Source organism: Tiliqua scincoides, chromosome 8 (genome assembly GCF_035046505.1).
Source record: "Tiliqua scincoides isolate rTilSci1 chromosome 8, rTilSci1.hap2, whole genome shotgun sequence".
Lineage (NCBI taxonomy): Eukaryota > Metazoa > Chordata > Lepidosauria > Squamata > Scincidae > Tiliqua > Tiliqua scincoides.
The window spans coordinates 24,385,989-24,402,078 of record NC_089828.1 but is presented as its reverse complement, the minus strand read 5'-3'; the positions used below and the strand labels follow the sequence as shown (position 1 = coordinate 24,402,078).

The 16,090-nt window shown below is 43.0% G+C and overlaps 1 protein-coding gene across 1 annotated transcript; it reads right to left on the bottom strand.

The window, feature by feature from the left end:
• Window positions 1–210: 210 nt before the first annotated feature.
• MPHOSPH10 (M-phase phosphoprotein 10) lies at window positions 211–15,378 on the bottom strand. Its single transcript, XM_066635800.1, has 11 exons — window positions 15,264–15,378; window positions 13,011–13,689; window positions 11,779–11,945; window positions 9,998–10,175; window positions 9,478–9,619; window positions 8,180–8,247; window positions 7,377–7,514; window positions 5,507–5,617; window positions 4,845–4,952; window positions 2,162–2,389; window positions 211–424 (listed from the first exon to the last, which is right to left on the bottom strand). Exons 1-11 carry the CDS (start codon window positions 15,356–15,358, stop codon window positions 278–280), a joined length of 2,061 nt encoding a protein of 686 aa, XP_066491897.1. The 5' UTR covers window positions 15,359–15,378; the 3' UTR covers window positions 211–277.
• Window positions 15,379–16,090: the final 712 nt, after the last annotated feature.

Below are 16,090 nucleotides of genomic sequence, written 5' to 3'. Positions count from 1 at the left end.
TTGAGAACCCCCCCCTCCAGTTCCAGTTATGATGCTTGTGTGGCAATGGAGCTTGCCCTTTCACAGCTAGCCATTGTGCGTAATCCGTGTCCAATCATCCCTTTCAGCTAGGCTCCTGTTGAGGAGCTCATGGTAGTTCTTATCAACCCAAGTTGCCTTTTTAACAGCCCTACGTAAAAGCAAAGAATAAAAACACAGGATGAAATTAGGGGAAAAAAAACACCAACATTTTAATTTATACAAAACAGTGTATACAAAACAGCGTATGCATAATATATTACAGCTTCAGCTTCTGGGCAGAAAGTTCTCGTTTCTTCTGTTTCCTCTGGCTTTCTTTTGCATCTTTAATTTGCATTTTTACTTGATCTTGCAATTGAGAAAAGAATGCTTGGGAGGACTTCAAAGCCTTGTCTTTGCCATCATCCTATAAAAGAGCAACATTCACTTCATAACAATCGGAAATACACACACCAGTGAATAAACATACAGACGTTCCAGCCACCTAATTGTTTCAGTAAAATACACGAGAGAGACCCCATTTGTATTCCGATTGATAACTAAATGGCAAACAGCTGTTGTGTTATGCAATACCTTTTTTCTCTGGCAACATAATAAATCCAAAGAGCTGAAGGGATACTTGGCGTTATCTACACTCTCAAGCTTAATGCATGCTAATGAGAGATAAACATGTTCGGCTCGGAGCAAATCCCTTTGTAATAGAGGGCTAAGAGTGATGGAGCTTCAATGGCATTTATATCATTCTTGTTTAAAGTTGCTTTTCTGTAGTTGCTCAGCACTTAGGTTTCACTAACAAGGCATGCCAAAAGATTTAAGAAGTAATAATGAGGATGAATGACATTTGTGGTACGTGGAAAAACCTTCACCTCAGGTCACTTTACAGCCCTGCATGGTTGATGGCACAGGGAACAGGTTTTCTATCTCAAGCTTCCATTTTTAGAGTATTCGGACCATATAAGATACCATGCTTAGGGATGAGATCGTAGCTCAGTAGCAGAGGACATTATTTTCATACGAAAATTCCAGGTTCAATCTTTGGTGTCTCTAGATCAGGGCTGGGAAAAAGCCCTGGACAGTTGCTGCCTCTCAGTGTGGACAGTGCTAAGCTAGTCTGAGTCAGTGTAGAGTCAGCATCTTATGTTCAGCTGTTCATTATAGCAGCAACTAGAGACCACCAAAAGCCTCAAGCCTTTGTAATTGCGGCAATAACCCTGAAACAGATTGCACTATGTCTGGTAAAAGTTTGTTTCTTTTTCACTCCATGGATCTCAGGTTGATTCTTCTCCCTTCTTTTATTCTCAACACAACCTTGCAAGGTAGGCTAGGCTGAGGGACAATGACTGGCCCAAGGTCACCCAATGAGCTCTGTGGCTGGGTAAGAATCTGAACCCAAGTCTTTCTGCTTCAAATCCAACACTGGAATACGTGCTCCACCCACCCCTATATTATTTTTAGAATCTATGTGAGGGCAGTGGAAAGAGCATGATTTGGCTAGAACTGAGGTGGGGGAGCCAACAGATGAGGCTTGTGGGTTTCCATAAAGGACCCTTTGCCTTACCCTCCATAACTTAATAACTGTAAGAAAGACTGCCTGGTCAGGGCTTCAATTGCCCGATCTCTACTTTTCCTGAAGACACTATACTCTGCCCTATTAGATTTCAGCCATTACTCCTTTGCCATCTAATAACCAGTTCTGAAATTAACAATAATTTAAACTCCTTGAAAAATTTTATTCTGGGAAGCAATAGTCAATAGTTGAGATTTAACCTTGCATATTTGTTCAAAGCAAAGTTTTGAAATTTACGTAGCCACTGTGCAGCCTTTCGGTGGGGAGAAACCCATACTTTTTGGGGGTTACCATTCAAACACTGCAAAGGTCCAGATACATACAGGATATACTCGGTGATATCTAACTACTGACCTGGCAAGTGACCACTTTGAAAATTCCCCCTAGGTAAACACCTCCTTGTGAGACTGTATTTTCTAAGACACTTCAAATATCCTGCCCAGAAAAGCAGGGTGACATTTTATCAAAACAAACCAAAGAAAAGGCAAGGACTGAACAAACTAAGGCTTTGGTCTGAAGCTCTGGCTTCCAGACAAATATTTCTTAAGACCTTTGCTATTGTTTTGGTAACCTTACCTTCAACAAGGACACTCTGCCTCCCTTGGTTAGCTTCTTCAGTTGTTCAGCAGAAGCCTTTTTAGTCAATTTGTCACTTTGCTTGGGATCTTTCTCCAAAAGCCTCTGCCGTTTCTCCCTCTCCTTCAGCTTTATCCGTTTCCTAAGCTTCTTCTTCCTCCGTTCCCTCTTTTTGTCTGTAGAAGTCTTTTCTGCATCTGTTTTCACATCTGCACCTTTGTTCTTCTCCTAAAAACAACAGTTGCACATTTTGCATCCAAAAACTACAGTCCGTCTAAAGGGGAACATGACAACACACACACACACACACACACACACACACACACACCCCAAGAGTGCCAACCATCAGGTTGTGTAGAACTATGTGCTGAACAAACAAAACATCTGCTCCAGGAAAAGTGGAACTATGACACCTAAGAATGTAAGAACAGCCCCACTGGATCAGGCCATTGGCCCATCTAGTCCAGCTTCCTGTATCTCACAGCGGCCCACCAAATGCCCCAGGGAGCACACCTGATAACAAGAGACCTGCATCCTGGTGCCCTCCCTTGCATTGACATTCTGACATAGCCAATTTTAAAATCAGGAAGTTGCACATACACATCATGGCTTGTAACCCATAATGGATTTTTCCTCCAGAAACTTGTCCAATCCCCTTTTAAAGGCATCCAGTCCAGATGCCGTCACCACATCCTGTAGCAAGGAGTTCCACAGACCAACCACACGCTGAGTAAAGAAATATTTTCTTTTGTTTGTCCTAACTCTCCCAACACTCAATTTTAGTGGATGTCCCCTGGTTCTGGTGTTATGTGAGAGTCTAAAGAGCATCTCTCTATCCACTTTATCCTTCCCATTCATAATTTTGTATGTTCAATCATGTCCCCCCTCAAGCATCTCTTTTCTAGGCTGAAGAGGCCAAACGCCGTAGCCTTTCCTCATAAGGAAGGTGCCCCAGCCCCGTAATCATCTTAGTCGCTCTCTTTTGCACCTTTTCCATTTCCACTATATCCTTTTTGAGATGTGGTGACCAGAACTGGATGTAATACTCCAGGTGTGGCCTCACCATCGATTTGTACAACGGCATTATAATATTAGCCGTTTTGTTCTCAATACCTTTTCTAATGATCCCAAGCATAGAATTGGCCTTCTTCACTGCCACCGCACATTGGGTCGACACTTTCATTGACCTGCCCACCACCACCCCCAGATTTCTCTCCTGATCTGTCACAGACAGCTCAGAACCCATCAGCCTATATCTGAAGTTTTGATTTTTTGCCCCAATGTGCATGACTTGACACTTACTGACATTGGAGCGCATCTGCCATTTTGCTGCCCATTCTGTCAGTTTAGAGAGATCCTTCTGGAGCTCCTCACAATCACTTCTAGTCTTCACCACTCAGAAAAGTTTGGTGTCATCTGCAAACTTAGCCACCTCACTGCTCACCCGTCTCCAGGTTGAAAAGCACCGGTGAGGTTATGAAGAGGTTGAAAAGCACCGGTCCCAGGACAGATCCTTGGGGCACACCGCTTTTCACCTCTTTCCATTGTGAAAATTGCCCATTGACACCCACTCTCTGTTTCCTGGTCTTCAACCAGGTCTCAATCCAGGAGAGGACCTGCCCTCTAATTCCCTGACTGTGGAGTTTTTTCAGTAGCCTTTGGTGAGGGACCGTGTCAAACACCTTCTGAAAGTCCAGATATATAATGTCCACAGGTTCTCCCGCGTCCACAGGCCTGTTGACCTTTTCAAAGAATCCTAAAAGGTTTGTGAGGCAAGACTTACCCTTACAGAAGCCATGCTGATTCCATGCAGGAATCCATGCATGAAGCCTGTATGCATTACGCAAGGACCCATATATTTTCATGATTTATTTTGCTTCTGCTAGTCAAAATGAAGGACAAGGAATTGTATAGAGCACTGCAATTCCACCTTCAGCTACTGAAAAGCCTACCAGGCCACCCCAATCTGCCTTCTGAGATACCAGCTGGCATTGTAAGCTTGGTCTTCTATCTCCCACAGAAATAAATGAGAAAGAGAGAGATGCACTGCCATGCTCATCCATAGTTTTTATTTGTTTCAGAGGAATTTCCTGATGGATTTGGTACCTCGCTGTCTAATCACATACTAGCTGGACCTATCTGTAAGACTGGTGCCTGCCCCTGACCACACACTTTGTCTTCACCTCTGCTCCTCCTCAGCTCCCTAAGTTGAAAAAGAAAGGGTGGAGTAGAAGAGACCTTTGGGCTAGAGTTTCAGACACTCTATGGCCCACTGTCCTCTGTCACACTTACTCTTTGACTCCACCCCTCCTTTCCTTTCCAAGAATCCAGGGATCAGGAAGAAGTGGGGCAGTGACTGACATGGTCTAAGTAGGACAGAAACATTTGGTATACTACCTCCAGGGCTTCCCTGGGCATCCCAATACCTTATAAGGCATTAAAAATGTCACTTCCGGTTTCATGGAGAAACTAGAAGTAGCACTTTTTTTAAAATAAACACTGCTGGGTTCAGAGGACCCTCTGGAGGTGAGGTGAGCAGAGCTCACCTCCGGAGGGGGCATGCGTGGGAATGCCCACAGATAAGTGAATCAGTAAATATGAGATCTGCAGATATGGGAGCCTCTCTGTACAATGCCGATAGGCAAGTAGGCAAACTATTGGCTAAGTGCAACTACCATCTTACCTTGATCTCTTCTGGAGCAAGGAGAGCAGCGTCGCTGACACTGACTGGAGCTACTTCTTCCATAGTTATTGCTGGGAGATTGGAGACTATTTTAACCTCTGGCACGGGCTAGGAAGAAAAACGAGGGAGACGTGTTATGCATTTCATATTACAAAAACATTATGTTATTAAAAAGGCTGATCCACAATTCAGTTAGCAGAAGTATTAAGATTTCACCCACTGATTCTGCCCTGCAGAAGTCAATACACCCAGAAACCCTTCTCTAACCTGTGGAAGTTAGGTAGCTGAATACATGCGAGAGAGCAGTCTGAATGTGATAACATACAATTTCTGCAACAACTTCTCTAGTGTCATCTGCACACATCTTATAGTTGCTTATTCCCAACTTTTAACCTTTATCCGACTTTTAATTCTTCATTCAGGAGGAGCCATTCAAGCAGCAGTATCTGCTGGAGCTCTTCTACCGTGAAGGCAGATGCAAAGAACTCATTTAACTTCTTTGCAATCTCCAAGTCCCATTTTAAGCCCCCTCTTTTTTGTAGTTCATGAAATATCAGGAGCAAATGCGCATCATAGATAATATCTTCCTCAAACTCTTTCCTACTAAAACACTTTCTTTTTACACATCATTATTTGAACAAAGTTGCAATTATCACACTTACCGGCTTGGGTATGAAGTGGAAATTAGAAAGGGCGTCCAGCTGGAGGAACAGGGAATCCATCATTTTCTGAATCTCTACATGCTCAGGTTTTTCTTCCTCTTCAGTTTTTTTCTGGGTTAACAGCAATATTGGATTAATCAGAGCAACTCCCAAATACTAACTTAGCAAAATTAACAGATGTCACTTATGGCCTTTATAGGCTCATTTAGTCTTCACCCTTGCTTTAAAAGCCAGATGTTAGAGTGCTTTACAAAAAGTACACTTCAGTCATTTTACCAAAGTCTCTAAAAACAATTTTGAGATCATGAGTTTGTCAAGCTCTGATTTCAGAAACAGATTGCTAGCAGCCTGGTTCAGATGTTATGCAGAACCAGGATTAAGGTATGGTTCCATGCAATGTCCCAAAGCCTCAGGATCATGCACTTCCTCGTTCCCTGTGTACATGAGGAGAGGAAGGATTCTGCTCTCAAACCTGGTTTAAAATATGTCAGAATTTGCTGCAATTTCTGAACCTGGCAAATTTTAGCTTTTTCTAGGCAGGATATGAAACCAGGATACGAAACTGGGATTCAACATTTTGGCTTATTTCTAAACTCTGGCGAGAACAAGCCAATATTTACAAGTTCAGATTTCCTGATGAATCCTTGTTCATTTTAAATCAATATCAGGAGAATCTTCCTTTCCCTTGTGTACATAAAGGGGATGTGCATGAGCTTGGGGATACTGCACAGAACCGTGGCTTAATCCTGCTTCTTCTAACAGAGACAGGCCAGTAGCTAGGATCCAAAGATGTGTGAGTAGAAATCTGGTTCTCCAATAGCACTTTTTTGTCCATTCTTCCCACTGCATCCCCTGGGGAGAAAAATGCTCCTTAAGAATGAAGACTTTCCAGTATGGTGCAATATAATAATAATAATACAGGTATTTATATACCACCTTTCTTGGTCATCAGATTTCTCCTCAGACTTTATTCAAGGTGGTTTACATAGGCAGGCTATTTAAATCCCCGTAGGAATTTTTACAATTGAAACAAGGTTCTATCTTTTAAGAACCACAACATTTCAGATGTTTCTTTCTCATCTGGTTTCACATTCTGGCCTCCATCCTCCCACGCTCAGAGCAGATGGAATAACACGGCTCAGCTTGTCAGCTGCTTCAAGGTCGCACGGTACCGGTGGCCTCAAACTGGTGACCTGCGGATGCTATCTTCAGGCAAACGGAGGCTCTACCCTCTAGACCAGACCTCCTGCCCATATATGGCAAAAATGGGCCTCAGCAAAAGGGGGCGGGAGACAATTAGGGAATGAGCTTCTTGCACAATCAGAAGACTTCCACTAGAACTAGATTTGGATTTAAGCCTATGTTTAGATGCTAACATTGCAATCAACATAATTCAGCAATGGTGAGCAAGTACAGTTTCAAACATTATATGTGCAGTAACAGCAAAAAGAAGCATAACTGACTGACATCCAAAATAGTTCTCAGACTACATTGTGTATTATAATCATACATAAATGGGATTGCAGTAGATAATGAATTACAGAAAATGTGTTGCTTTAAAATATGAAAATTTAAAAGACAATTGTTTCAGAAAGACTAATGTTTCAGTTATGCCATAAGCAAAACTCAGAAGAAAGCACAAAAAGACTTCATTTAAAGGTTATCTCCCTCCACCCCTTCCTGTTTTTTTTTTTTAAGGGAAAAAAGCCCAAATTTCTAAAAGCCACCGACTACAAAGAATGTCATCATATCCAAATTTGCTCACTTGTCACCACTGCACACATGCAGATGTGGGTCCTTAATCCAATCTATTCAACAGAAGAGCTTTCTAGATTTAAAGCATGGGAATATAAGCTCCTTCAAAATTTACCTGATTAAGTTTTAAGTACTCTTGCTCATAAATTTCAGCAAGACTCAATTTGCTTTTCTCATGATCCAGAGTCAGGCGTTTCTTATATTCATAGGGATCATCTTTTGGTTTTTCTTTACGCACGACATCGTCCCAAGCCTAAGACAAAGAAGTCAGAAAGATATAGCTGTATAAGAACAAGAACCTTCATCCAAGGGGATGCAGGCCCTCTTATTGACTCTTTTGCATAAGCGCAAACTAACCTCGCAAAAAAGTTATTGTGAATTAATCTAGGGTGCAATGCTTTGTATGACAGCTGATGCCACACGAACACCCCGGCTGCATGGCAAGTACACTAAGATGACGCACAAATCATTTTTATCTCTTCCTTCTCTCACTTTGGATTAAGAATAATATCAGCCAACCAAGTAGTAGAAACTGTTACAGATATTAATACATTTCCTGTGGAATTTTAATGAATTGAATATTATAAAAAATATCTTTCATTTTTGTAATGCCTGAGAAAGTGTATGGCAAGGTCATTAAAGCTGCAGAGTGAAGAACAAAACAGTGCAATCAAACGGTTACGAGTATTTGCCAACAATCATAGCAATGCAAACTTTTGATTAAGAAACATTGAAAGGGGCCTTTTTAAATGTTTCAGATACTACAGACATCAAGCAATAGAAGCTACAGAGAAGGTAGCAACTCCAAAGTTGCACTGGCTGCAATCTTTTTCCTGTCTAATCTAAAATATATACTTAGAAACCCATCATTCTCCCCTGCAATAAAACTGAAGACATGCAATATTAAGTACTATTTACCTGATCTTTGATCCTCCGCTTGATGATCTCTTCAAGTTCCAGAGTTGTTTCCTCGGTGATCACAGGAGCTGAGAATACAAAAAGGGCAAGCAAGTTCAGGATTCAGCCACTTCATTGTGAACTAAGGGGGGCTTCTTGCTGTTATTGGGTTATAGCCAAAGAAGTTAGTCACATGACTAAATACTATTGAAGTTAAATACTAAATACTATTGAAGTTTGTGAGACCTGACTAAGGGCCCCAATCCTATCCAACTTTCCAGCACTGGTGCAGCCAAAATGCAGCCCCGATGCAAGGGAACAAATGTTCCCTTACTTTGAGGAGGCCTTTGTGACTGCCTCCCCACCACAGGATACAGTGAATGCCATTGGCATGGCTGCAACAGTACTGGAAAATTGGATTGGACTGGGCCATCAGTCACAACAATTTGACTCACTGATTTCAATGACACCATTGGGGTGTCACTGATACGGATACGGTTTGGGTTGGACTAGATGACCTATTAGGTCCCTTCCAACTCTATGATTCCATGACACTTAGTCCTGTCTTATTTTCTTAGGGTTCACAACCCAGTATCTGTCACTTGCAAAACCACTCAACTCCTATTAAATCAGTCCAACTGTATTTAATTCTGAATCCCCCCCACCACACACACCCATAGACCATAATGACTGCATGCACTCACATGCTATTTTTTGAGCACTGTAACCAGGAAGTGAGGGCACAAAGGTGGGGTGGCGGCTGCGGACCTGACTGTGGAACTACAGGGTTTCCAGGATGGAACTGTTGCAAAATTAGGCTAGAATTGGGCCTCTCCAACAAAGGATTCCCTTAGCTATGACTCACCCCATTCTAGAAAGTCTGCCTCACATGGAGAACCTTGAATGTAGGGGAGCAGGCAGCCAGAAGTTCTTGTCTTTAAACATTTTTCCCCATGTTAGATGACAAACTTAATTTTGATTCACCGGAGTCAAGTTATGTTCCTTAACTGAGCCACAAACACAAGTCATTCACTAACCTGGACTGTTTGAAAGATTCAAGGAAAAGAGAAAATGTGCAACTTGGAAGAAATGAAACTCACTTGGAAGGACCATTTGTAAGAACTGGTGCCTTTGTGTCAGGGGTGGCAACTGTAGCTGCCATAATTTGCATGATTACAAACAGTGGTTCTGTGAGAGCAGAAAGCTAATGACATCCCCAACATGTTCTTGAAGAGTGTGCATGTGCATTAGTCTCCTGCTAGTGTGAACAGTCCTATGAAGAACTTTTAACAGAAAGCTTTCACCATCAGGTGGCTTACCCATTTTGACTGCATGGTCAAAGAGCAGCATTTCCTCCAAAAGGCTATTTTCGGGGCGTTTTTGTCCTGTCACTTCTCCCCGAAGTTGCCAAGACTTTTCTTGCAGTAGCTGTGCTTCTAGTGATTTAATTTTCTCATTCATCTGCAAGAGAACAACATTCCCTCCTGATGCATTTCCAAGACACTTCATTCATGTCCACATCTAAATTTCATTACTGGCTTTTCAAAGCCTAAAGCAGCCATTTTCAACCAGTGTGCCTTGAATGGTCCACAGATGTGTCACAGGAATTTGGGGGAGAGTTGTTTTTTAGTAGAGCCAATGGGGGATGCAAGCCCCCCACTGGCAGCATGGTGTGCCTTGTCAATTGTCAAAAACTTGATGGTGCGGCTTGACAATTTTAGAGCCTTGTCAGTGTGCCATGAGATGAGAACAGTTGAAAATTGCTGGCCTCAAGATATCATACTTGGTTTAAATGGGCTTTATCAAAAGACAAATGCATTTGAGTTACAAGCAAGTTACCTTTTCCTGTCTCTTCTCAAAGGATGATTTAATGCCAGGGGAAATGTTTGTCTTTTCCTGGAACACCTCTGCCTCGTCTTCTGTTTCACTATCATGTGGCAAGGTGAATGTCACTTTTTTAGATGATTCATTTCGTTTTTCATTTTCCTTTGCTGGTTCTTCATCTGTTTCCACCATTCTGTAGTTAGACAATGTTACACGAAAGGAGGATCTTGGTCTGTTCTTATAGCACTTTGCTGACATTTACTGCATGCCCCAAATCCCCCAAACAGGCTTGACCTGGAGTCTGTTGGCACTCATGACAAGATATGCAATGTTATCTCAAGGTATGTAATGTTACCCTCAGGTGACATTACATAAGTACCCCTTCTTACAGAACATGCACACACATACAAAAAATGCTCAGATCCCTACACCCGCAAAAGTCAGAAACAGGTGCGCCCATTTCAGTTTCTCCAAATTAAAGACAAATTTTGAGTGATTTCTCCTTGGTTCCAGGATATGGTGTTTTGAGAAGAAGCACTTTTTGTGCTTCTGCTAGCAGCCATTAGTTAATATTCCATACTTTAGTATGGCAGTTCTCCTTACAACTACTTCAGCTTGAAAAACCGCAATACATATACTCCCAACCCTGCCATGTGGCTGAAGAGCTACATTAACTCCTATACTACCTGCAACCCATGCTGGTTCCAGGACAGAGACCAAGAGGTGATGACAGGGTGGGTGGATCAGTCACCCAACAGCCTCCTGGTTCCAGCAGCAAACACGCTCTAGTTCCTAGGACCAGGTGGTCAATCTACCTACTGCCTTTCTAGCAATGGACTGATGAGGACCTTCAGATGAATGTCCACTGCAGCACAGTCCCCATCTTGGATCACAGTCTGACTGCGAGAACACTTCCGTTTCAAGATGATGAGCTGGGAACATGCTGATGTCCATGAATACATGCCCCACACAGGTACACTGGAGTAGAGCTTCCGGTTTCATGCAGCATTCAGGGGCTAGACCTCACTTGGGCATTCCAGACCTCAACCTTCTTCTCTCCCCTTGCAACATTCTTCCACCTTGATTTCTGCAGATCATTGTCAGGTACTGAATGGCCTCCATTTCATGAATGTTCAAAGGGATCTATTTTCTGTTTCAATTCTTAAAGGCAAGGTTTTTTGTGTGGTTTTTTGGTGGAGGTGCAGGGGGGAGAAGAATGCTACCAATATCTGAAAACTTAAGCCAGAAGAATTCTTTACTAGTCCTCATTTCTTCCTCCAGTTGTGCACAGCATCACCCATGAATTCTATGCTTAATTTATAATAGAACACTAAAATAGCAAAACATGAAGGCATGCATGGAAAACCCACATTTGTCTATGGTTCTCCAATTTATTCCTATTTAGATTATAATGGGTATGCTTTGCTAAGCCTCTCTCCACCAAGGATAGCTAATGTCCCCTATGCTTTCTAAGTAGGGGGATGATATCACATAAAATTAAATAGCAATATTTTTCAACTTCACAGAAGAAAATTACTTCTACCAAAATAATATATTAAAAAAGTTAGGAAAATGAAAATGTATCCACTCAGTATACCAAATCTGATGATATTAAGTAGTAGTAACTTTATTGTCATTGTGCTACAGCACAACATTAAATAATTAAATTAAATAATAATTTAATAATTTAATAATAAACAATAATTATTAAAATTAATAATTAAATAAATTAAATAATTAAATAAATAATCCCATTAAAATAATAGGACCACACCCCACATTCCTCAACCACATACTCATCAACAATTCCATCATCACTGTTGTCATCATCATCATCAGTTTCATTTTCTTCTCCCTCATGCTGGTCATCTTTCCTATTCTCCTCTTCTCCCATGCAGCTTTCATCATCATCAACAGGATCAAAATAATCTTGGTATGTAAGATCACGTGCACTTTTAATCGGCTGGGGAAAAGGAAACCAAGGTTATAAAGAGGCAATTGATATTTTAAGATGAACTTTTTTGAGAAAGAACAAGGAGCAAAAGAACTGTATTAAATAGATGCACTATGTCCACAAAACATACACAAGAATTTGAAAAGTTTCCCTGGGAGCAACATGTACCAAGTTTTGAATAGTCTGATACTTACAAATTCCATTTCAAGCTATGCAAGCATGAAGGTGGCCAATCTGATCAGTCAATCTGATTTAAAGCTGACAAGGGCATTCAGAACACTGCACAGGGGTGATATAATCTCATGTATAATTTTCTTATCGTTTTCTCAAGTATCTTGCTCATATCTAAGAAATAACACATTGGTACTTGCAGTTGCTTTAAGAACAAGCAGCAGCTGGAACATCTATGTGGGGGTGTGGAATGTTGTTCTCTCCCCTAGCCCCTTTTGAGCCACTGTGGAGTGAAAAAAAAATGGCTGGGGCCCATGCTTAGACCCATAGCCCAATGAAGATGCTCCAAACACGGAGAGCTGTTGTATGTTACCAGTCTTTCTGATATTCACATTGGGGTGGAGGAAGGGCAGCAGCACTGGAAGTGGAGAAGAGCTGACAGCCATGGAGGAGCCTCCAGTGAGAGAAAGGGCTAGTTCATTTGACTGTTTATTTGTTGTGAGTTACCGGAATGAGTGGAATGGTGGGATATACATGTTTCAAACAAATAATGAATAAGCCAATTTATTTTGAAATCACTGTTGTGCTTTTAAACATTTCAAGGGTTAACCCTGTCAGAAACAAATACCACATGTCCATAACAACACATCTTAACCATACCATTTCCTTGCTATTTGGAGTTTGGGCAGTTCTGTTCGGCACAAGTGGAAACAATCATAATTGGCCACACTATTCAGAACTCTCTTAGGTGAATGGACGAAGAAACCATTCATTTGTACAAACCAAATGCACAAATCATTCAGTAATAATTGTGAACCCTTCCTTGAAACCCTTGGAGAGCATATCAAAATATTTGGCTTAGAAGCACACAATATTGGAACAACTGTTTCTTGGCTCCATTACCTTTATTCTAGCTTCTCCAAATTCTTCATCATCCTCATCCTCATCTTCAGAAAGAACATCCTCAAAATAATCTATTCCTTCATCATCATCATCATCCTCTGTGACTCTGTTTTCTTTCTTCTCTACTGTATCCAAAATAGCTTCCATCTCAGCCAGTTTGAAAAATCTGTCATCTACTATGGACTTTTCTCCTGTTTTTTTCATGGTGGTCTTTGACCTTTGAGTTTGCTTCTCAAGTTCATCAATGTCAAAATCCATATCAGAGTCATCATCACTAAATGCATAGTCTCTCATTGCTTCAAGTCCACTTCTCTTGTTTTCAGACTCATTTTCCTTTTCAGAATTATCGCTGTCAAAACCTGGCTCTTCTTCCATCTGGTCCTCAGTAACTGTCTGCTGTTCATTGTCCTCTGCACCAGATCCATCCTCCTCTGTGCTTGGGAGAAGGCAGAAATCCTCCTCTACCTCTTCAATATTTTTAGCAATAGCCCTCTTAAAGTAGCTTAGAACCGAACTGTTCTGGAGTTCAAGCTGTTGCCATATCTGTTCTTCATCAAAGTTCTCTGTCATGAGTTCCTTTAAAGGGCTTCCAGGAAGGACATCAGCCTCAAGAGCTTTATGGAAATCATACAGTGTTTTTGTTAACCAACTGAAGTCACCAGCAAGCCCTTCCTGAATGCTGGAGAAAACAAATTGCAAAATATTTTTTACATGTAGCCAGAACACAAATACCATAAATTTACTACTACCCTGTGAGAAGCAGGGAGGAAGGCAAGCAAAAAATCATACACTTGCTTCAGATGGACTGTCCCCTCCACTACTCTAGTGGTCCACCTCTTTGAGAGAAGCACATCAGTGGTCCTAATTCAGCAAGGTATTTGCACTTTTCATGATCTTAAGCCATTTCTGCCCAACAATGCATATATGCAACAGGGATCAAATGTGCACACCTGCGGGCTGGGAAGAAATGGGTTAAACAAGAAAGCAGGCTCAGGGTTACTTAAAACAGTTTAGCTATGCCCATGTGTTCCTATACACGCAAAATATGACTGTAGCCAAAATGGGGGAGGGGGGAGCAGAGAGTGCAAGACTGAAGTCAGGCTAGCCATGCTTTGCAAAAGAAAACTCCAAATATAGAATTGTTCCAAAACAGATTAAAGGGCCATCTCAGCTAGCTTTCTGACTCCTACAGAGGCCAAACATGCCTACAGGAAGCATGTGCAAACAGCCCTTCCATGTTGTAGCTCCCCCCCCCCCAAATGTACTGCTTCTTTACATGGAAGTTCTATACACTGACCAATCTATCTTCCATGAATATAGTCAGTTCTCTTTATATGCAAATTCACTATCCAGGAGGGACGGAATTGCCACCTAACTCTCATTATCTGTGATTCTGCACTTGTTATCTTGGAATTCAACCCTGGACATGATGAGAGGCAGATAATGAGACCGCCGGAAGGCTACCTGATGGCTGCTCTGGGACAAGCCCAGGAAGGAGCCAAGAGGCAGGTGGAGAAGGAAGGGTGAAGCAACCCCCTCCCCACTGCTAAACTCTAAGGCATCATTGTTAGGCCAGCAACCTTCAACAAGTCAAGGGATAACCAGCACACTGTGAGATACAAGAAGATGGACTAGATGGGCCTATGGCCTGATCCAGCAGGGCTTTTCTTATGTTCTTCATGAGAACAGGCTGTATGTATAATCTCCTTCTCAAGCCCTCCTGCAACAGTGAATCCCACCTCCCTCGCTCTAAGACTAGCTTAATTATAAAGAAACACAACCAAGACTTTTTCTCTCTTGATACCTTCCCCCATCTGTGCTGCTACTTCTTTCTTGCACAATGTGTTCCGAGGGAAGGGTAACAGGTGTGAGCTGCAGCACAACCACCACGTTTACCCAGGGGTAAGGGCCATAATGTCAGAGGGGACTTACTAAAAGTTGGTATGTGCAAGATTACAGCCTCAGAAACCAATCCAACGCGTGTCTACTCAGAAGTAATCCCCATTATAGTCAATGGGGCTTACTCCCAGGTAAGTGTGGATAAGACTGCAGCCTCAGAGCCTACTCCTATGCATGTCTACTCAGAAGTAAGACCCATTATAGTCAATGGGGCTTACTCCCAGGTAAGTGTGGCTAAGCTTGCAGCCTCAGAGGCCTCTCCTAGGCCTGTCTACTCAGAAGTAAGCCCCACTACAGCCCATGGGGCTTCCTCCCAGGTAAGCGCGGGCAGGGGTGCAGGCGAGGGCGCCCTACCTGAGGAAGCGCTCGGGCCGGGCCGTGGCGGCGCTCAAGGTCTCCAGGCAGGCGCTCAGCAACCCGCCCGCACCGGGCGCTCTGGGGGCTGCCATCTTGTCTCTCTTCCACACGCTTCTCGTCTTCCCCGCAGGTGGGCGAGGCCCGGCCGCGTCCGTCTCCCGAAGCGTCCCGCGAGCTCCACGCAAAAGGGTTCCGCCGTAAGGAAGGTTCCGGGCACACCCCCCAAGCAGTCAGTGGAGCAGGCTGTGTTCAGTTCAGGCTTGCTGCAGAGCCAGTGTCTCAGGGCTGGCAGGGAGGTGGAGCAAAGGGGAAGGGGAAGAGAGAGACATGGGGGTCCTGTGGAACTCCTTGCCACATGATGTAGTGCTGGCCGCTATCTTGGGCACTCAAGTCAATGGCACCGGCTGTGGTTGAGTGCAGGCTAGCTGCAAAACCCAGTTTCTTAGGGCTGGCAGGGAAGTGGAGCAAAGCTGGGGGGGGCAGAGACAGGGAGGTCCTGTGGAACCCCTTGCCACATGGTGTGACTTGGAACTCCTTGCCACATGGTAACTCCTTGCCATGTGGTGTGACTAACTTGGACACTCAGTCAATGGGACAGGCTGTGGATCAGGCATGCTGCAAAGCCAGTGTCTCAGGGCTGGCAGAGAGGTGGAGCAAACCTGAGGGGCGGTAGGCAGAGAGGTCCTGCTTTCTCAAAATTCAGTTATATTCCAAGGAACGTACTCCCAGGAAAGTGTGCATAGGGACTGCAGTGTAAGTGTTAGCAATGGCTGCAGACCTACACACTCTACCCTTGGAACAGGCCCCATTAAGCAATTTCTGCA

Coding starts and splice junctions, on each gene's coding strand:
- MPHOSPH10 (XM_066635800.1), bottom strand. CDS start 15,358: ATGGCAGCCCCCAGAGCGCCCGGTGCGGGCGGGTTGCTGAGCGCCTGC. Junction 13,690..15,263: donor CGGCCCGAGCGCTTCCTCAG/GTAGGGCGCCCT, acceptor TGTTTTCTCCAG/CATTCAGGAAGGGCTTGCTG. Junction 4,953..5,506: donor TCCACTTCATACCCAAGCCG/GTAAGTGTGATA, acceptor TTTTCTTCCTAG/CCCGTGCCAGAGGTTAAAAT.